Source organism: Peromyscus californicus, unplaced genomic scaffold (assembly GCF_007827085.1).
Source record: "Peromyscus californicus insignis strain IS unplaced genomic scaffold, ASM782708v3 Scaffold_11__1_contigs__length_118956290, whole genome shotgun sequence".
In the NCBI taxonomy this organism is placed as follows: Eukaryota; Metazoa; Chordata; class Mammalia; order Rodentia; family Cricetidae; genus Peromyscus; species Peromyscus californicus.
Genome location: NW_026294402.1, coordinates 52,391,614 through 52,412,267, shown reverse-complemented (window position 1 = coordinate 52,412,267; position 20,654 = coordinate 52,391,614). Strand labels below are relative to the sequence as shown.

At 45.4% G+C, this 20,654-nt stretch overlaps 1 protein-coding gene across 2 annotated transcripts; it reads right to left on the bottom strand.

Moving 5' to 3' along the window:
• Nucleotides 1–2,448: 2,448 nt before the first annotated feature.
• Ubl7 (ubiquitin like 7) lies at nucleotides 2,449–20,201 on the bottom strand. 2 transcript variants are annotated; one of them, XM_052761946.1, is made up of 11 exons: nucleotides 20,112–20,201; nucleotides 18,509–18,721; nucleotides 15,651–15,770; nucleotides 11,329–11,411; nucleotides 10,415–10,499; nucleotides 9,991–10,048; nucleotides 8,941–9,074; nucleotides 8,674–8,723; nucleotides 8,283–8,450; nucleotides 7,603–7,725; nucleotides 2,449–2,698 (listed from the first exon to the last, which is right to left on the bottom strand). In XM_052761946.1, exons 2-11 carry the CDS (start codon nucleotides 18,690–18,692, stop codon nucleotides 2,561–2,563), a joined length of 1,143 nt encoding a protein of 380 aa, XP_052617906.1. In that variant the 5' UTR covers nucleotides 18,693–18,721; nucleotides 20,112–20,201; the 3' UTR covers nucleotides 2,449–2,560. The 2 variants fall into 2 exon arrangements, with proteins under 2 accessions (XP_052617906.1, XP_052617913.1); XM_052761953.1 differs by lacking the exon at nucleotides 20,112–20,201 and adding an exon at nucleotides 20,004–20,026.
• Nucleotides 20,202–20,654: the final 453 nt, after the last annotated feature.

Sequence of the window (20,654 nt, the reverse complement as noted above, 5' to 3'; positions counted from 1 at the left end):
TCTGCCCTGAGGAGAAAACCAGAGCTCTTCAGTCTGCTCCAACTCTTACCACCTGCCCTTCCCCATCTCAGAGGTCACAGCTGAACAAAGAACACAGCTTTGGAGTGAGTTTCTAGTTGTCCACTTCCTAACCATGACACTGTTGACAGGATTTCCCCTCGGAACCTTGTTGTCATTAAACAGGATGCTAACAGTACACTCTCCCAAAGACTGGAGTCAGTTTTAGTCATGCCAACTACCCCTCAGCCTCTTTCCTTTACTGCCAGGCCAGACCTGTCAATCAAAGGGAGGCCCACTCCCTCTCCCAAACTTGTCTATCTCTAATCTAGTCACCAACCAGAAGCCAGAATGACCTTTCTGAAAAGGAAATCTGCTTCCCCAGTTACAATTCTGGTTTCCTATGGTCCCCAACTTGCTCTCCACACTAACAGGCCCACCTGGTGACATCCCCTCTCCACTCCTAGCCACTCAGCATATCAATTTCCTTGCCTGTCCATTCTTCCTTACCCTTCCAATCTAGTTCCACTACTACCTTCTCCAAGCAGCTTCTCTTCACACATATACTCCTAATCTAAGTGAGTTCCCTTCCCCATGAGTTGTCCACCACAACCTTGGACTTGCCTGGCCCAGCTTTCATCAGGGTTTAGTGGGCAAGGCCTGTCTGTCTTAGCAATAGCACAGTTCTTCATGAGCAAGAAAGCCACCATGTTTACACAACTCAGAGGCTCACTATTTGTTGAAAGAGTGAAGCACAATGGCAAGGAAGGCATCCTCAGCCCATGGAAAGCCCCGGACTCAGAGGGGGCACTTATCAGGCCCAACACATACTGTTTAAAATATGACCACAGGAAGCAAAGCCAATGTGCCAAGCCCATGGAGGAAAGACCTGATAAACAGGGGAAATTGTTCAACTCAATTCTGGGAAGCTTGGTAACAGGTACCAGGAGTTGTTCCAGAGAGAGCAAGGACATCCAAATGTTGTACAGCAGAATGGGGTGAGTGAGCTCAGGAGCCTGGCAGAGTAGGTTGCCACAGAACAGAGCAGCTCTAGGCAAGCTTTAGCACGTGGACCGGAGGGGCTGTGTCAGCCCCATTAGACCACCACTGGACCTCAGTCTTTGTTTCTACCAGAGTGAGAGATATTGGGCTCAAATAGAGCCTGCAGGTCTTCATTGCCAACCACAAAGCAGAGCTCCAGGCAGATCACTGAGGCACAAAAGGCTTGACATCCAGGAGCCTGGAGAGTTCTGAGTCTTTTCTCCCAATGCAAATACCTCTCAACATCAACCCCAGGATCATGAAGGAAATGTGGAAACTTCAAAAATTTTGCAGAGTAGATAAAGGACAACGGGCTGCTGAGGGCATCTCTTGAATACTGCGTTCTTCTGAGCGCCTCCCCTTATGACTATTACTAATATAAAGGGTATACAGAACAGGATGTGCTGGGGACCAAAATCAGGACGGTAGTTCAAAGGGACACATGGAATTACCAAATAACTAAAACTGTGCTAGTGGAGAAAATGGCACAGACCAGTTCCATATGGCTCCTTGTGGTAAAAAAGATTATAGATACATTCATGGAAAACTTTCTTTCTCAAGAGGAGACAAGCAGGAGCCAAAGGGCCAGGACTGGAGATGGTGTGAATGGAATGTGTGCCAAGGCCAAGGCAGGGACAGCCCTCTGAGCTCCTGCCCACCCACATCAGCTCCAAGTGAGTCCAAGCACCACTGACAGACAGTAAAGACATTTTCCCAAACAGATGAGAAGCACATGAAGCCCACTCGGTCAACTTGGACATGTCTACAGTGCTGCAGGAAATGCCCCAGCTGTCAAGGGGAACGACAGCACAGACAGATGAGCAGCAGCTGTCTTCAATAATATACATTATAAGATCTTCAATATTAAAGCTCAGCTCTGTTTATACTGGTCTTGTTAGCATTGTTTTTAACTGCTCTTGTCTTTATGCCTTTAGGACACAGGAAAGGGACACACTTTCTGAAACAATTTGAGTCCTGGATTACAGAACATACATCAAAGACACAGCCAGTGTAGGGACATGGAATCATTTGACAAATATTCTCTCCTGCCACACCCAGAATCTGCCTGGTCACTCCCGAGCCTTTCATCACAAGTGGTAGTCTCTTCTGGCCTTAACTGTAATTCAGCAGCTACTATGAAGTCTGGATTGTAGCCTGGCTCCAGCCTCAGACTCTAAAGCACCAAATCACATGGGTGCTACTGCTAGGGACTTGTCTCTAAGGTGAACATGAGTATTACACAGTACCCCCATGACACTGGTCTGAAACCTCCTACCCTGGGCCCAAACCAAGCGGGGAGGGGTGTCAACCTGACCCCTGATGCCACAGCACCAAAACCATACATCTTGTTTGCCCAGCTGTTCCCACCAGTTGAGATCAACAGAAAGGCCAAGCATTGGACACAGCAGGTGAGTAGACCATCAGGTATATTGGGAGGGTGGGGGGAGCTGGAGACAACTTCACAAGTGTCTCCTTCTAGGAATCGCCTCTGCAACTTGCTAGGCACTCGGGTACTAGAAGTTTATGGGGCTCCTCCAGCAAAGATCAGCTCCAGGGCTGCTTGGATATCCCCTCCAGTGGCCTGAAGGGCACGAAGGCTCAGTTCGTCATCCTGGATGCCCATGTCACGCAACTGCTGCAGCTGAGGCTGCCACTGGCTCTGTGGAAAGATAGGGCAGGCAAAGGTGTTAGCTGGGCTCCAGATGGCACAGTCAGATTTAGAGGTTGTTTTCAGGATAGACAGGAAGAGAAGAGGCCCACAGCAAAACTACTGATGCTCAGGGCCATACCACAGGTGCTTCAGGAAGACTGAAGATACACTTAAAGGTAAAGAGAACAAATGAAGTTTTACACTAAAGAAAAAAGCACAGATTACTCAATTTCTAAATACACACACACACACACACACACACACACACACACACACACACGAGGAATACATATTGAAATTAGCTTTAAGTCAGGGGTGAGGTCAAGGAGGGCATCCCTAATTCAAGCTTGGTGAGCCTTAAAAAAAAAAAAAAAAAAAAAAGAGTAATTGTAGAAGTCATGAAACTATAAAGAGGGCCATTGGGAGGAGGCTGCCTTAAGAGAGAGGAGTAAAGTAGAATGTAGGTGCCATGAAAGCAGAGATGGGGGACACTGGAATGGAAAGGTTTAAACGAGGAAGAGGTGTTGAGACAGAAGAGGAGGCTGGTTAACGAAAACAAAGGGGGTGCGAAAAGGCACAAGGAAACCTATTAAGCGTACCTTTCATGGCTGGAAAAAGCTGCTCCTAGAAGCTCTGGGTTATTAAACAAAACACCAGTGCCGAGGGTGGGATACTGAATAGGGAGTTATTGATCAGGGAGGCACCAGAGCTCCCCAAAACAACACAGGTTCTGGCCATCCTCTTGGTTGACCACCAGAACTAGACAATCAGACCCTATTACTGAAGACACCACACACGTCTGCAGCAGGATACAGAGAAATAAGTAACAGTGGCACTGAGCTGGAAGCTTCCTCCCTCCTGGATAGCTTTCAAAGTCCCAAAAGGTACTGCGCAGGCTGCTGAAGGAGAAAAGGCATCAGTGGTCTTATCCGTCTGTGACCCTACAAACTATGAGACCACTTGCCAGGTAAGATGTGCCCCTCTCGAACAACACACTGCTGTTATCGGGGTAAACAACCGCTCTTTAGGAGGGAATCCGTCTGGTATGGTAAATCTGACCAAAACCCCATGCTTGGAAGATCACAAGCCCTAAGGGGAAAAGGACTGAATGCTGTTGTCTAGATAAACTGACAAATGTACTAAACTGCCTTCTAACTATTCGTGCTTATACACACACGTTCAATCAGGGAGAACTCTCTTTCCAGTGAAGAGCGGTGAATAAAGAGACTCATGGCTGTACAAGGTGCTTTAGTGCTCATTCCTAACACTTACCCATTCCCTCGAGGGCTCAGGGGACACTCAGAGGAGGGGGTGGAAAGAAAAGAAAGCACTGGAAGAAGGGCTACAAAATGTCCTCCTCTAGGCAAGACACAACCATTACCATAATGAATTCACAGCAGCCGTGGACGCCTGCACTGACTGAGTCTGTAGAAAGGCCAGGAAGACGGGCGAGATGGCTCAGTGGTAACAGTGCTTGCCTTGTGAACCGGATGCTCTGAGTCCAACCCCTGGAACCCACACAATGCTGCAAGACACACACACACACACCCACACACAGACACTAATAAGAAGTTAAATAATGTAAAAATCAAAGCAAAACAACAGGCCGATCAACAGTCAGGCATAGGTGGAGGGAGGGCTGGGGGGGCATCCCTCACAAGGCTGAACTATTTACTACTGATAGAGTCAAGGAGGGGTGGAGTCACTGCCTTCAGTTGTGTGCCCACTGGTGACCCCACCAGGCTCCATTGGATAGTCCCAATCCAGTGCTTATACAGAAGGCCTGGTCAAACTAATGGGACACAAAACAAAACCAAAAGTCATGAATCTCGGGAAGAGACCAGTAGTGGTGTTCTGCAGATCTGATAGGGATAGAGGAGGGCATGAGAGGGTGCAAGGAGAGTAATCAGAATAAATTACATGCAGTATGTGTATGGAACTGTCAAAGAACAAAATCAACAAAATAAGTAAGTGCAATTGTTTTTTCAAGTTTTTCTTTTCTTTTGGATATTTGACAAAGGATCTCATGTAGAACAGGCTGGCCTCGAACTGACTACACAGTCGAGGATGCCCTTGAACTCTCAATCTCCCTGCTCCCACCTTCTGAGTGCTGAGATTACAGGTATGCATCATCACACCCTGCTTAAAAATTTTGCTTACTCTGATAGGTAGTGGAAAGTGATCTTTCTATGCTGGTACACTGTATTAGTCAGAGTTTCTGCCACTGTGATAAAAGTAACTGGGGAGAAAAGGGTTTATTTCACCTTATAGCTTTTAAATCCATCACTGAGGAAAGCCAGAGTAGGAACTCCAACAGGGCAGGAACCTGGAGGCAGGAGCTGATGCAGAAGCCATGGAGGGGTGCTGCTTACTGGCTTGCTCCTCATGGCTTGCTCAGCCTGCTTTCTTTTTTCTTTTTTTTTAACATTATTTGTTTATTATGTATACAGTGAGTGTTCGGCCTGCATGTCAGAAGAGGGCAGCAGATCTCATTACAGATGGTTGTGAGTCACCATGTGGTTGCTGGGAATTGAACTCAGGACCTCTGGAAGAACAGAGAGTGCTCTTAACCTCTGAGCCATCTCTCCAGCCCTCAGCCTGCTTTCTTATAGAATCCAGGACCATCAGCCCAGGGACGGAACCATCCACAGTGGTTCCATCCATCACTAAATAAGAAAATGCTCCACAGGCTTGTGTATAGCTGGATCTTATGGAAGAATTTCTCAACTGAGGTCCCCTCCTTTCCGATGACTCCAGCCTGTGTCAAGTTGACATAAAAACTAGCCAGCACATACACAAAAATTTTTGTTTTGTTTTTTAAGAGTTTTCATATATATATATATAATAGGCTAGTCACCAACTCATAATATTCCTAACTCAACTTTTTAAGTGTTGAGATCACAGTGTACCATCATGCCTTAATACAAAAAGTTATTTAGTAAGCACATAATAGTCCAGCTCCCAGTTGACTGTCTGCAATCTTCTGCCATTACAAACAATGCGGCTGTGACTCTTTCAGTGGTGTGAAATTATCATTTTCTATATACACAAACATCTCCAGGACAGTTTCTGAGAAATGGGACTGCTAGGAACTCTGTGTGCATACAGCCATACTTCCTTTTCAGTGAATGGTCTATTCATACCCTTTCCCACTTTTCTAGGAAGTGGTGGGTCTGAAGTTGCTCAATTTCAGGAGCGTGTGCCACTTGTCTGATAGGGTTACAACTTGTCAGCCTTAAGACTTTGTTTGGGTTTTGCTGTTGAATTTGTTGTTGTTGTTTTGTTTGTTTTTCAAGACAGAGTTTCTCTGTGTAGCTTTGGAGCCTGTCCTGGATCTCACTCTGTAGACCAGGCTGGCCTCGAGCTCACAGAGATCCGCCTGGCTCTGCCTCCCGAGTGCTGGAATTAAAGGCATGTGCCACCGCCACCCAGCTTGCTGTTGATTTTTTGGCTTTGGTTTTCCAGGAATGAATTTTCACTTTGACAAACTCAAAATTTAGAATGACTGTATATAATGGCTCCTAGACTCTAAATTTCAGCCATGAGCAGCTTTCCCTACTCTAAGGATTGAAAGAGATTTGCCCACATATTTTTCCTAGCACTTCATAGTTTCATTACTGCCTACCTCATCACAGAAAGGAAATGTATAACTTACGGAAAACTTCACACGTGAGGAGAAGGCAGTGGGGAGAAATGCAGAGGCAAACAGGGGTAAGGCTACGAAGGTAAAGAAATGCACACATGTCATCTCAGCTTTGCTTTACGCCAGGGAGAGCCAGTGAGAGCCTAGAGCTTTGGAGCCCAGTGAACAGGCATTTGACTGGAGATGAAATTGAAGCAAACACAGGCCGTCCAATCACTTGCCCTGCCCATGAGTACCGCATGCAATCATGAAAACCACATAGGCTTGTGCCCTGGTTTTCCTTCATAGCTGTGGGACCCAAAGAAATTTCAGAATGATGCTTTCCCCCACAGACTCACTATGAAGCAGGCATAAAGCAAACAGCTCATACCTGAAGGTGTAAGATATAATGCTAACACTTTGATGCCCCACTTAGCTGCTAGGGTGACCTTTTCTATTTAAAGCTTCTAAGGACTCCTAATAACTACCAGATCAAATCTAACCTCCTTGGACTGGCATTCAAGGCCCCTTACACCTAGGCTTCTACTCTCTTTCTCTGATCCCATCTCAGGATGTTCTCTGCCAACACTGATTTCTAACTCTATATCACATATACCTATACACGTCTGTTCCATCAGGCAGTTGCCTCTGTCTGGAAATTATCCCCTCCCCATCACAAACAACCCATCCCTACCTAGCTTACCAAATTTAGCTCTATCAATCAGCTTAAGTCTCTCTCAGTTCTGCTGGACTCAGGCCCTTACCCCAAGCAGCTGTGTTTCTCACCAAGATGTTTCCCAAATGTGTGCCTGCATGGTGTCCTTCCATGGCAGGAACAAGGATCAGGCTCGCTTTGAGCTCCAGCAGCTCAACCTAGTCCCAATAATATGTGTGCTCACTGCCCAGTCAATGCTCACTGAATGAATGATTAACTAAAACTTCCTTGCCAGGCGGTGGTGTCGCACATCTTTAATCCCAGCACTTGGGAGGCAGGTGGATCTCTGTGAGTTCGAGGCCAGCCTGGTCTACAGAGTTCCAGGACAGACTACACAGAGAAACCCTGTCTCAGAAAATAAAAACAAAACAAAACAAAAAACACAGAACTTCCTCATGATCACAGGAGTCAGGCCACAGTCACTCAGGCAAGAATGAGAAGCCACAAGAACAACTGCCTTTCTGGGAAGGCTCACCTGTCACGCTGCCATTCATTTGCCCCTGGTGTTCCTAGAAGGAAAAGGCTCAGTATGCCAAACTAGGAGACTACATGAAACCTGAAAGTGTAGAGACTCACCTGAAGGCTGGGCTGCCCAGAGGCCTGCAGGGCATGCTGGAGGGCTTGACTAAAAAGATCATTGGTGATGGGCGTTCCTGACTGGACACCAGAGGACATTGGCGAGGTGCCTGAAGAATGGCCCTAGATTCAAATAAATAGTCAGCATTGCTCCATAGCCATCTCAGTTTCACAGCAGACAGTCAGTGTTGCCCCATGACTGCACACTACTCCTGGGGTACCGACCTCCTGCCTACCAACAGGGGTCTGTTATAAGACAACCACACTATATTATGGGGTACCTAAAAGCAATCTATGTGGACATAAAAGGTCCCATGCTCTTTTACTCCAGGGAAAAGATTCTGAGACCCCAGGCCCAATCTAGAATTCCAGTACTAAGAGAGGTAGCTTTGGAGACAGAACAAATCATCAGTAAGAACCTTACTCCAGTGATATCTAGTCCCTATTGGGGATAAGGAAGAGGGAAAAACCAGGCTTGTGCTAAAATTGGACTTCTGAGTCCTAAAGGCAAGTAAGTGAAAAAGGGAGTCACCTGAACCACAGCTGAGAAATCCCTACCAAGCCCCAGGATTTAGTGCAAAAAGATCTAGCACCAGGGGTAGCAAAGGTAAATCTTATCTAACATAGGGAGTTTTGCTTTTGGCAGCCTGGACTTAAGGTTCCCAACTCTCTCTCCATACCTGGGTGCCAGGAGTTGGTGTGTGAGAGCTGCTCTCTGGAGTACTGGCCAGGGCCAGGGCAGTGGCCAGCTCACTCTGGGTGATGGGGCGGGGCCCAGCAGCTCCACTGTACCCCAGGGAGGCCGGGCGGGAGCTGGGTGTACTGCTAGAGGGCGTAGACCGGGTGCTCTGGAAAAAAGAAGCATCCAGAATTAGGATAAAAGAACCACACCCATGCCCCCACAGTTCCCAGGAAGACTTCCTAAGGTCCCTCCTTTCCAAAGGAATAAGACATGGCCTTGGCCCCTAAAGGTCCTTGTGACCACTTCCCAGCCTTGGAAATAGCAGGTCCTAAGGAGAAGCTGGTTCCCAGGACCATCTCCCCCAAGGGGCAGGCTGCCATGCCACTCACTGGGTGAAAGTCGTCCTCATCATCCGAGAGCCCGTCAAACAGGAAGCCACCTGCAGGAGAGTGAACAGATTCCAGGAGGAAGAACAGAAAGGCACCGGCGCAGCTCCAGATCTCAGCTCAAGTTACGCTCCAAATTCATATTTCATCTCTCCCCTTGGAAAATTACAGGACAGATGCACTTCCTGACTCACGCCCTATGCCAACACTATACATAGCTGCTGAGTAAAGCAAATCCCTGGGCCACTACCAGCTCCTGAGGGGCCTCACCTGGCATATCTCGGTACGAGCTGGAGGGCATGCTTCGGGAAGAGGAGTCAGCTCCTGGCATTGAGGTGCTGCCTGCTACCGAGTGCAGAACCAGGATGATGGCATTGACCAGGGCTGGGTGAGCAGGCACCAATCTAGAAGAGGGACAGAAAAATGACTAAGGAAAGAGCACCCTTTTCCATGACAGTATGAGTGACCCTTAAAACAGAGCTACCCAGGCCTGCCCTTAATCCCTTAGTCTTCAGTGTGATTTTGTTTTGTTTTAGTTTGGGTTTGGGCTTTGAGATAGGGCCTCACTCTATAGCTCTGGCTAGCTTAGAACTTGCTCTCTAGGCCAAGATGGCCTCAAATTTACTGTGATTAGCTCTGCCTCCAGAGTTCTGGGATTATAAGTAAGTGCCCCACATTTAGCCCATTCTTCAGCATCTTTTGCCAGGAAGTTTTGTCATCCTGCTGATCTGCCCTTAGCAGTGTTAGAAAGGCTCCACTTTTGAAATCCACTGAAAATCCATCACACAGACAAAAGAGTAAAACTACAGGCAAGGCACCATGGGAAATGGAAATGTACAGTTTGGTAGGCTTAGGCTTAAGAACTGGATCCAGACACAACTTCCTATACTATGGACAGCTTCTGATAACTCCTTTCTCTTCCAAGATCTGGGTTAATTTCTTCGCTTGTAAAATAAGGGGACGCAGCCACTACTGTCCTTCCAGCTCAAACATTTTATGTCCTATATACCTATGTCTTCTTTCCCTAGCTTACAATCCCTGACATTTACTACATGAAATCCACCTGGCACACTAAGCGCTCTTCTCTCTCCTTCTCTCCTTCCCTTCCTCCCTCCCTCACCACACTGCTCCATCGTGACATACTTCCATGTGCCCCCCCTGCCTGGGGCTTTTCATTCCTTAAGCAGTCCCTCCTGTTCCTTACATCTTGACACATTTCAAAAGCAGACCTGGTAACAGACTGAACTAACTTCCAAGAAGAGATTCCAGGCAACGACCAGGTTTCTAGCCTGACCATGTGAGGAATGGTACTTCACTTACGTATCCAGCATGTTGGGATCAGCAAAGACGGAGAAGAGGTCCTTGTCCTGGAGAACCCCTGGAAGAGACCAAGATTTCTCTTAGGCAGTTGAAATCTGGCCAGATCCAGAGGGAAACAGCAGCATTAAGTCTCAAAGCAAGCAACTCAAGGGACCCCAAACCAGCCCTCCTGAGAAAGGCGGAAACGAAGTCAAGGGTATCTTGTTCCAGTGGGAACGCTCCCTGTTCCCCATTCTCCTGCACTTAGGCCACACAGAGTTGCCACACTGGAGGACTTAGAGCCCTTAGGGGCTAGGTTTGTGGAATGAACCTTGATTTTGTTCCCTTATCCCTCAAGAGCAGTGCTTCTTCAGAGCCCTCTTTTGCTTCTAGTTTTCTCCTCTTCCAAAACCTCACATTTCTTCGAATCTTTTCTTGTACTTACCTAGAGCAATGGGATCACTGCTGAGGCCTGGAGTGGCCACAATGATCTGATCCAGAGACTCTTTATTGCTGAGCATCTTAAAGACCTGCAGGAGAAACAGGGATGGCTTAGCATTCCGACTAGCGCCATACAGTCATCAAGTGCCCACACTCTTCTGGACCTCCTCCTTCTGAATGCTTGTATACACACGACTACAATGGAACACAGTCTGTGGTTCCTCACCACCATCCCTATACTCCAGATACTTCTAAAACAAATGCTCTCATCACAAGCCCAATAACTATTTCTCCAGGTCCCCAAAGCCCCTTCCAATCTCCATACAATGACTACTTTACACTGGCATACATAAGAAAGGAAGTTCACAGCTGTATTAATTCTGCCTGTCAACAGCTCATTTCTCCATTGGGGAAATCCATGCTTAGGAGGTGATAGGCAGTTCATTAACATCAAAGATCAAGTCCCATCAGAAAAGGTATATGGATTCTGTAGCAGTAACCATATTCAGTCCACAAGGCCAGCCTGAGAGGTTGTGTAATTATCATCATAGGGAATCAACAGCCAATGCCTTACTGAGACAGACTCTTTGAGGAAAGACAGGATTCTTTCTGTCTGGGACATGTCTGGGACTCAGGCCCACAGACATGACAAAAACTCCCAGAGGAAGCCGGGCAGTGGTGGCACATGCCTTTAATCCCAACACTCAGGAGGCAGAGGCAGGCGGATCTCTGTGTTCGAGGCCAGCCTGGGCTACAGAGAGAGTTCCAGGACAGGCACCAAAACTACACAGAGAAACCCTGTCTCGAAAAAACAAAAACAAAACCTCCCAGAGGAACTCTTGGTTGCCGTGGCAAGGTGCTGTCAGCTCCCAAGCTAAACAACGGCCAGTGTTCACATCACCTCCTGCTGGAACTCACCGCCTCTCTGTAGGAGGAGCTGCTCTGCAGGGCACTGTGCAGCACCCGGAACTCCCTCAGGGCAGCCACTTTGTCCACAGGTTCTAGAGGACAAAACACGTAGTTACCCCACAGCCCAGGCTCTGTCGTTCCCAGACATGACCACATCATTTCAGCATTTGTCGGGGTGCAACTTGGTCTACAGAGTCCCTCTCTCCTCACCCTCCACCTCAGAGAACCCCATCTGTATCACAAATATGAAACTTGCACTCAATCAATTATCTTCAGTACATAAAACAAACGAAGTTCCAGCAGAGGGGGATCTTGCCACATGAAAGAGACTTTTCTGATCAACAAGGCATTGCAGGAATTCTAGATTTCTTACATTTGAAAAGGAAGAATGTATAATCAACTCAGTGGACTCTTACGTAGGAACTTAAAATAAGTTCACTCCAAGCCATCTTAACGATATAGCACTACGCTGACACAATATGTTAAGAGAAAGAAATAGAACACAAAGTTGGATGTGCATTCTCTGGTAACACTATGCAAAATATGTCAGTCTGCATATGGTCTAAGGCTGGAAGGAGCAAGATAAAGAATAACATTTTCTAGGAGGGGCAGGCTCATGAGTAATTCTTTCTTCATTACTTTCTTTTAGATTTCTCTAATTTTTTTTTTTTAGGTTTCTTTGTTCTTTTTTTTTTTTTTTTTTTTTTTTTAAGATTTATTTACTTATTATGTATACAGTGTTCTGTTTGCATGTATCCCTGCAGGCCAGAAGAGGGCACCAGATTTCATTACAGATGGTTGTGAGCCACCATGTGGTTGCTGGGAATTGAACTCAGGACCTCTGGAAGAACAGCCAGTGTTCTTAACCTCTGAGCCATCTCTCCAGCCCCTTTGTTCTTTTTTTATTTACTTATCTTTTAATTATTATGTGTATGAGTGTTTTGCCTACATGTATGTCTGTGCACCAAGAGAGTGCCCGGCCACCAGATTCCCTGGAACTGGAGTTACATTTGGTTGCGAACTACATGCAGGTGCTGGAAATTGAACCAGGGTCCTCTGGAAGAGCAGAAAGAACTAAGTTTTTTTGGTTTTTTGAGACAGGGTTTCTCTGTGTAGTTTTGGTGCCTGTCTTGGATCTCACTCTGTAGACTAGGCTGGCCTCAGACTCACAGAAATCCTCCTAGCTCTGTCTCCCAAGTGCTGGGATTAAAAGTGTGTACCACCACCACCCAGCCTCATAAAGCACTATTAACCTCTGAGCCATCTCTCCATATTGATCCTAGCACCACAAACAGACAAATAAATAAAAAACAAGCCACAGTGAAAAGAATCCCAGTAAAGACTAAGGAAGCACAAGGCACTTGAAAGCTCTGATGAACAAACTTTTATCATGTGCCAAACAGCAACTTCTTTTTTGATTTCTGGACACTGTAATCTACGTATCCAGGAAAGTCTAGCAGTAGTCAGGTTGCATTTGGTCACCTATCATAACTCATTTCACAGGGGAGGAATCTGAAGGATGAGAACAGGTAGGAAGTTCATCCTGGGTCACACTGTAGTGTGGTATCCTTAGATAATCTAGGCTACATAATCAGACTGTACAGACACTACTCTCAAAGCAAAGTGAACTGCATGCCTGGAGTTCAGCACAGCAATCATATCATGACCATGAGGGCTGTCTCCTTTGGAAAATAGATGCGACAATAATAATTTATTCATTCAACAAACTGAACAAATCAAGCATTTATCTTGTTTCTAGCTTTGGACAAGTCACAAGAAGGTGAAAAATAAGAGTCCCTCCCATTAAAAATTCTTGGGGTAGTAGGAGAAATGAAACTATGAAATTAAATCCAACATATAAACATATATTTATAAAATGTCATATTGAGGTCCTGGGCAGAGACACAGATTGCCATTAAGGGTGCGAGTCATCACTACAAGTAAGGCTAGGGCCCAAGTTACCTCCTGGGAGACCATCCAAAAGGAGAACTTAAGGCAGAGTACATGTTTACTGGAAGGAGGGCTTTGAAGTATAAGTGAAAATACATGGAAAGGCATGGGATAATAAGAAGGGGTACTTGATCTCCAGCACTGCCAAGAAATAAAAAATAAATAATTTAAGCTAAGTATGGTGGCCTATACTTCTAATCCCAGTCCTTTGGAAGCAGAAGAAAGATTACAAGTTCTAGGTGATAAAATCAAAGCCCTGGCTCAACACACACACACACACACACACACACACACACACAAACACAATAAATAAATAAATAAATAAATAAATAAATAAATAAATAAATAAATAAAATAAAGTGAGAGCCTTAGAAACAGCAGCCTGCAATGGAGACTCCCAAAGTGATCCAGGCAGAAAGACTGCCTGGCAGTTCTCCTCGTTACAGTGCCAACTTTGGGGTGGGGTGCTGCTGTTTGTTCCATTCCTACTGTCTGGGACAGGGTCTTACTATTTAGACCAGGCTGGCCTTCAGGCAGCAACCCTCCTCCCTCGGCCTCTGTTATTCTGTGACCACAGAAGTATAGCATCGAATCGACCTCCTTTTAGAAGAATGCTGCAGGAGAAAATATCTAAAGTACTATCATTAAGAAAACTTCCTTTCAGAACTAAATTTAAATTCACCTCCCAATAAAAATTCCATTTGTTTCAAAAATAAACCTGCAGATAACATGAGGAAAAGGCTCTGGATATCCTAAGGCACAATCTGCTAAGAGTACTGGGTGTCTCTGTAATATAATACCCTTTGGGAAAGAGGCAGCCAGGCCAGAAGAAAACACAAAGGCTTCTAAACCAGAATAATCTAGATTTACATCCCAGCTCTAACTCTTTTTAATTAGGTGGCCCTGAATAAGTATCCTTCCAATCTTTTTCTCCATCTATAAAATGCTAGAAGGTGATAAGATGCTGAAGAAAAACAGCTAGCTTGCAGAAACCATAACCATTCATTTTTCAGTCAATGCCCTCCAGCTGAAGAGCAGAGGGACAGACCTATATCTGAACAAGCTGCATTCAATGCTCAGGACATAGAGGAGAAAATACATCCCAACACCTGTGAGGCACTTCAATCAGAGGGTATTAGGAAAGCCAGAGGATTTGGGCTTCTTGGATGATTCTGGGGAAAACACAGTTTTGCTCTGGGGTCAATCTTATGATTAGGCTCTTAATAGCTTTATTTGAGAAGAAAGGCAAACTATAGCAAGGTGAAAACGGTAACTGGCAGAGGAAGAAGTCGCTCTCATCAGCCAGGGTGAAGGAATATGTAATTTCTTGTATGTTTGTCTGTTTAGAAATGGTAAGGATCTTACTTTTCACTTGATCCAGACAGTCTCAGAAAGTCCTTGTCTGATGATGGTGAACCTCTAACAGTGAGACTCTAAAGCCTGGCTGTGAGTGTCAGACTAATCCTTGGATGTCTCACTTCCCATATGGATGCAAAACATGTTTTTGTCCTTAACATTTAAAATTGAAAAGGTAACTTTCAAACTGGTAACTACTCGTAGCAGACACAAACAAGATAAAAATATGTCAAACTGCTAGTTTAACAAAGCTAATCTCTTTAACATAGCTTGACTTTATACGTGGAGAAGCTTTTAAAACACAAACACAAAATCTACATTGTAAATTCCAACCAGCACTTTCTATTAATAAACTAAAAAGGCTTTAAGTTTGTATAGTTTCTTCCAAGAGCTTCTTGAGTGCTATTGGAATATTTTCTGGAAATAAATTACCAGTTCGACAGTAGTTAGCTCACTGAACAAACCAGCAACCGAGGGGTCTGTGGGAAGATGTGCTCACACAGGAACAAACTGTAGCGTTACAAAAACGGGGGAAGTTTCGCGTTTTGTCTAATGAGCACGGCAACAAGAAGAGGATATAAAGTTAACTGGAAAATCAGCTGTTAATCTAAAGAGTTTAAATAAACCCATACTCCCTACATGGTTAGAAAACAATGGATAAAGCCAGGCGGTGGTGACACACACCTTTAATCCCAGCACTCGGGAGGCAGAGCCAGGCGGATCTCTGAGTTCGAGGCCAGCCTGGTCTACAGAGCGAGATCCAGGACAGGCACCAAAACTACACAGAGAAACCCTGTCTTGGGGAAAACAAAAACAAAAAACAAAAAACAATGGTGTTGGCAGTAACAATGTCACAACTTAACTCTATCAGTGGGCTCTAATCCAGTAAGGATAAAGATTGTTCCTATCACCATCTCAGGAAATGTTTGTTGCATCCAGGATCATACCTCAAGAATACACAGGCTCTTCCCTTGGAGATATCACGAAGCTCTGCCCATGATAACTAAGGACAAACCCTCACTTACCAGGTTTCTGATCAGGCTCGGGCCAAGATTTGCGGAGAACATGGACTGTGGACCCAGGCTGAATACCATAGAAGTCAAGGGTCTGGTCATCTTTTAGCTTCCGACCGCAGTAGATCAGATCTAAAAAAAACAAATAACAAAAAAAAAAGACCCTGACCATTTATATTTTGTTTCTCAAAGCAATTTAGTTTCTGTCTCCTGAGAATCTCATTTTAATTAGACAGCTCTTAGGGGGAAGGGAAACAGCTCAGTGGGTAAGAGCACTTGCTCTGTAAGCATGAGGACCTCGGTTCAAATCCCCAGCACCCACACAAAAAGCCAGGCATGGCTGCATGTGCCTGTAACCCCAGTACTGAGGGCAGAGGCAAGCTGACACCAAGAACTTGCTGGCCATCCAGCCTAACCCAAACTGCAAGCCTCAGGTTCAGTTGGAGATCTTGTCTCAAGGCAATAAAGAGGAGTAGGAAAAGAGAACACCTGATGACCTGCTCTGGTCTCTTCAGGTACACGCATAAGTGCATACACCTGCACAAATATGTTGGGAGCTGTGCAGCCTAGTCTCCGATCAGCATGACTACCTGTCCAACGGGTTTCCTCAGGACAAGGCACCTGTAGAAACGGACAGACTCTCACGTGGCAAGGACCAATAGTCCACAGGACAGCACAGGAATTTGCAAAATTCGTGTGGTTTGCAGGCTCTTTTCTCTCTCATTATATTACTGATTCTTTGAGCAGCTCTTAGTTTTACTTTGTCGGTCACACATGCAATAGCTGTAATTTTCCCTGGAAATTCTGCTTTCTCAAATATTTTCCCCTAAGTTTCAACAGGTGGTTAATGCTTCTTAAATATCTTATCTGGAATTACTAACTACAACTCCCAATCCTGGCAACTTTTCTAACTCAATGGAGATAGTTAGGTACATATGAGAAAACAAGACCTGGAACATTAACCATGTCTCACAGTTCTGGAAAGGAGAGCAGGGCATGCATACACAGACTCAGGAGAAAGCCTCAGGAATACGCATAGTGCCAACTGTTGAGAGTAAGTTCCCTGGACACCAAGCATAGAATCACTGGTAGGATCTGGCATGCTCCAAGAGGAAAAAATACAATGCAAAATGTGGGAAGGATAGATCCATCTTTACCACACATAGGAGCTTATATTGGTGGAAGACGTATGGTAGAGTGAGATGGTAAAAAGAGTGCTTTATCAAGGTCTGCCTTTTACAGAGAGATTGAGACATGGGACCTTCTTGTAGAAAAGGGAACTGTATAAAAGCATATCTTACAGACATGAAAGAATTGTCTGGGTTTGAATATTGTTGTCCTTAAAGCATTGTGCCCACATCTATTACTTTTTACTTCTGTAACCACAAGTGGCTGCCAGCTGATGTAAGTGATGAAAGAGCAGGATGTGTCTGTCTCGATATTTAGTTAAGCCTGAAAAAATGCTGAACTCTGTGTCTAGGATAAGGTTATGTAGGGAGTGGGTAGGTGTATTTGGGGAAACATAAAGGAGAACAATGGGGGCTTTCATAATGATGACGATGTATTACTTAAATCATGATGTATTTCTTAAAGTCAAAAATAGGAGCCAATAATAAAGCTGTTCATGTAACCCTGGTAAGAAAAAAAAAAAAAAACAGAAAAAAAAAAAACCACCTCTGTTTAAGTATAAATAAAGATAGACTAAGCTATTCGGGGCCACTTGAGTGCAATCCACTTGGTGGTCAGAAGTTTTCCTTGTACCGATACCCCTTCCCCATCTCAGGATCTGAACTCAAGCAGAGGCTGGACCCTGGCACACATAGGTATGCACCACTTACATACAAAAGAAGATACTCTCTCAGGTGCAGTGACATGCATCTGTAATCCCAGATACTTGAGAGGCTGAAGCAGATTTGAGGCCAGTCTGGGCAATTTAGCAAGATCCTACTTTTACATTAAAAAAAAATTTTTTTTTTCATATAAACAGGCTTTGGGTACAGCTCAGTAGCAGACTGCTTTCCTAGCATGTGCAAGGCCCTGGATACAACAGTTAGCACCTGTGTGTGTTGTGGGGCTATCAAGAAACACAGTTTTGGCCAGGTGTGGTGTTGCACGTCTTTTATCCCAGCAGAGGAAGCTGAGGCAAGCAGTGAGTTCGGGCCAGCCTGGTCTATAAAGTGATTTCCAGGCCAGTCAAGGTTACAAAGTAAGACGCTATCTCAAATACAAACAAATAAAACCTAACATTTTAAACAACTGTTATCAAGCACAAATGCTTATTTAAGAAATACATCCACAGAAGAGCTCTAAAGCTCAATACTGTAGAGAGTACTTAATCGAAAAAAATGGAAAAAAATGTAGCAACCAAAAAGGATGAATCTAATCCACCTGTGATAGGAAACATTTTTTTTACCAGCTGGAACCCTTGACTAGCTTAAATTACATTTATACTCTAATTTGACTGAACTGACTTAAATCCCTCCTTCCTCCGTTAGAAATGCCTTGCCAACCTCATTCCTGTTTGGCTGCCTTCCCTTCAATCAGCCACTAAGGCAAAGAAAAATCCTTCTAAGTGATAGATAGGGGAGTCTTGTCTCATCAGCAACTCTTTGCTCAACTTACCCCTAATTTTTCTCTCTCAAGAGAAGGACCTCAACGATGTCAGAGTTGAGCATCCTAACGAAGTGGTTCAGTGTAACACATGACTACAGCGGCAAACAATAGTTCTGTCATATGTTTTGTGTTTCTACTCATGTAAAACTTACTCTGGAGTGTTAACATTATGAAGCAACAAATCACAAGCCCTTAATTTACTCTTCTAACTCGTCTCCCAGAGGAGGCCAGAGCAGCAACCCAGCTCCAAGACTCACCAATCAGCTCCGGGTCTGGAACAGACTCCTGGAGCTTGCCAGCAATAAGCTGCTTTAGAAATGAAATGCTATAGGCCCCGAGCGAATATTCTCCCAGTTCTGTCTCTGGCAATTGAAGAATTGATTTGGGGGCGAGTGGCTGGTCAGCCAGCTTCACTGCCAGATGCCAGTCTGAGAGAGACATCCTCTCTCTTTCGCGCTCTCTCTTTCTCCCTGTAAAAGAATAAGGCATTAATGGTTAAAGGACAAATCCGACTCATCCCCTTCCTGCAACCAGGCTAAATGAAAGATAAGTTCAGTGCAATACTGCTACAAAAGTACAAGGTGTTACACTGGGAAGCTAGAACTAGAACCTAGTGTCCTCTCTTTATTCCTCCTGCAGGGGACAGCAAAGAATTTCTCCATGCCTCAGTTTCTTCACCTTTAAAGTGGGCATAAAAGACCATTCTGATAGGAATGTTGTGAGATTCGAGCAAGATCATCCAACACTCCTTTTACACACTGATTTCTGGTTTCCACCTTCAATTTTTGATTTAGCTATGACAACAGCTTTAACAAGTCCTTGCCTTTCATGCCTCCCCATATCAAAGATCCATGGCGCCACCCAATGTTTTATTGTTTAAAACACAGATCTGACAAATGACTTAATTGCTTTGAATGCCTTCATTGACCCCAAAGAGCCTCTGTGAACAGGTGTAAACTCCACAGCCTGGATTAAAGACCCATTCATTCTGACTCCCACTAGCTTTCTTCAACGGCCCCAGCCCTGCCCCACTTATAACAACAGGTCAGTCTACTTCATAACAAAACTGTCCCCATATATACCTCTGCTCACCTCCTGTCTTTCCCTTTTTAGCCTCTTAGCAAACTCATACCAAGACCACACAAACACATCGTTTCTAATGCCCTCTTTTTCTTCTCTTGGTCACACATTCCCTGTTCCCTCAAGGCAAAAGAGCAACACAAATCAAAAGATTTGAGAACAAGTGGCTAGTCAGCCAGCTTCATTACCAGATACCAGCCTAAAAAAGATATTTTCTCTTTGCTGCTTTTTCCTTGTAAGACTTATTTCTCAATTTCTCACCCCTCCCCTATATCTGTGCCCCTCCCCCGCATCATTGAAAGCCTTGGAAGGCAAGACCAGAGCTTTTCTAATTCACCATCCCCAAGCCTGGCATATATGAATGCCCACAAAATAAATCGAAAAACTCAAAGGGTGCAAGAGCTTTGCAACGCAAGACAAGTCCTTGTTATAGACAAGGCTTCCTCCAAAGAGGCCCCTTGCGGTATAGCCAAGGCTAAGAACAAGCTATGACTCTACCCAGCAGACCTCAAGATACTGTCCACCTTCGGTTTAAAGCGAGGAAGGAGCTGGGGTTTTCGTATAGCGATCTCGGTCCTCACAACTGTCCCCTGGGGCAGGCATGGTCATCCATATTTTTCAGATCAGTAATCAAGATTCAGCTCAAGTCACTTGGCCCAAGGTCACAGATACCTAGTCGTGAGTAGGGACACTGATGGCAACCCCGCCTCTCCTGTGGGACCAGTTAGCTACTCCAGACCCACGAGAGCCCCGCGCGCCCAGGGGGCCCAGCGCCCTCACCCGTCCCGCGGAAGGAACCCGGCCGCAGAGAGCCGCCGGTGTAAACACTCACTCTGGCCCTCTTGCCGGAAACCGGAAGCTCCGCGCTGCATTCTGGGGGTTATAGTTTTCGCTGAGGCCCCGCCCCTTATAAATGGCCGTCCCGTAGCTCGCGGATGCTTCTGGTTCCTAGGAGGCGTGACTTCGGGCAGTTTGAAATTCTAGGCGCGCATGGGTTCTAATTTTCTGTCAGACAAAATCCTACCAGCTGAGGTAGGGAAACTCGGTGTGGGGTTTTCGAAAGCAGTCAACAGCCCGGTGATTCTCGCACTCTCCTGGGATATTTATAAAGCCGGTTGATTATACGGGCTTGGATGGGCCCTAGACCCTATGACAAACCTCCACCCCGAGGGGACCAGTTCCTTCGTGAACAGGCTCTCCGGGGCTCTTCCGATGAAGACGCTGTTCTCCCGCGTAGTCAGCCTCCAGTGCTTTTTGTTCCTTTCTCCCAGGGAACATACCTTGTGGCGGCGCACCAGGACTACAAAAGTTGAGTCCTTACAA

Excerpts from the sequence above, each read along its gene's own strand:
- Ubl7 (XM_052761946.1), bottom strand. The coding sequence starts at position 18,692 with ATGTCTCTCTCAGACTGGCATCTGGCAGTGAAGCTGGCTGACCAGCCA. Across the intron at positions 8,724-8,940 it reads CTCGTACCGAGATATGCCAG|GTGGCTTCCTGTTTGACGGG; the intron begins GTGAGGCCCCTC and ends ACTCTCCTGCAG. Across the intron at positions 7,726-8,282 it reads CACCAACTCCTGGCACCCAG|GGCCATTCTTCAGGCACCTC; the intron begins GTATGGAGAGAG and ends ATTTGAATCTAG.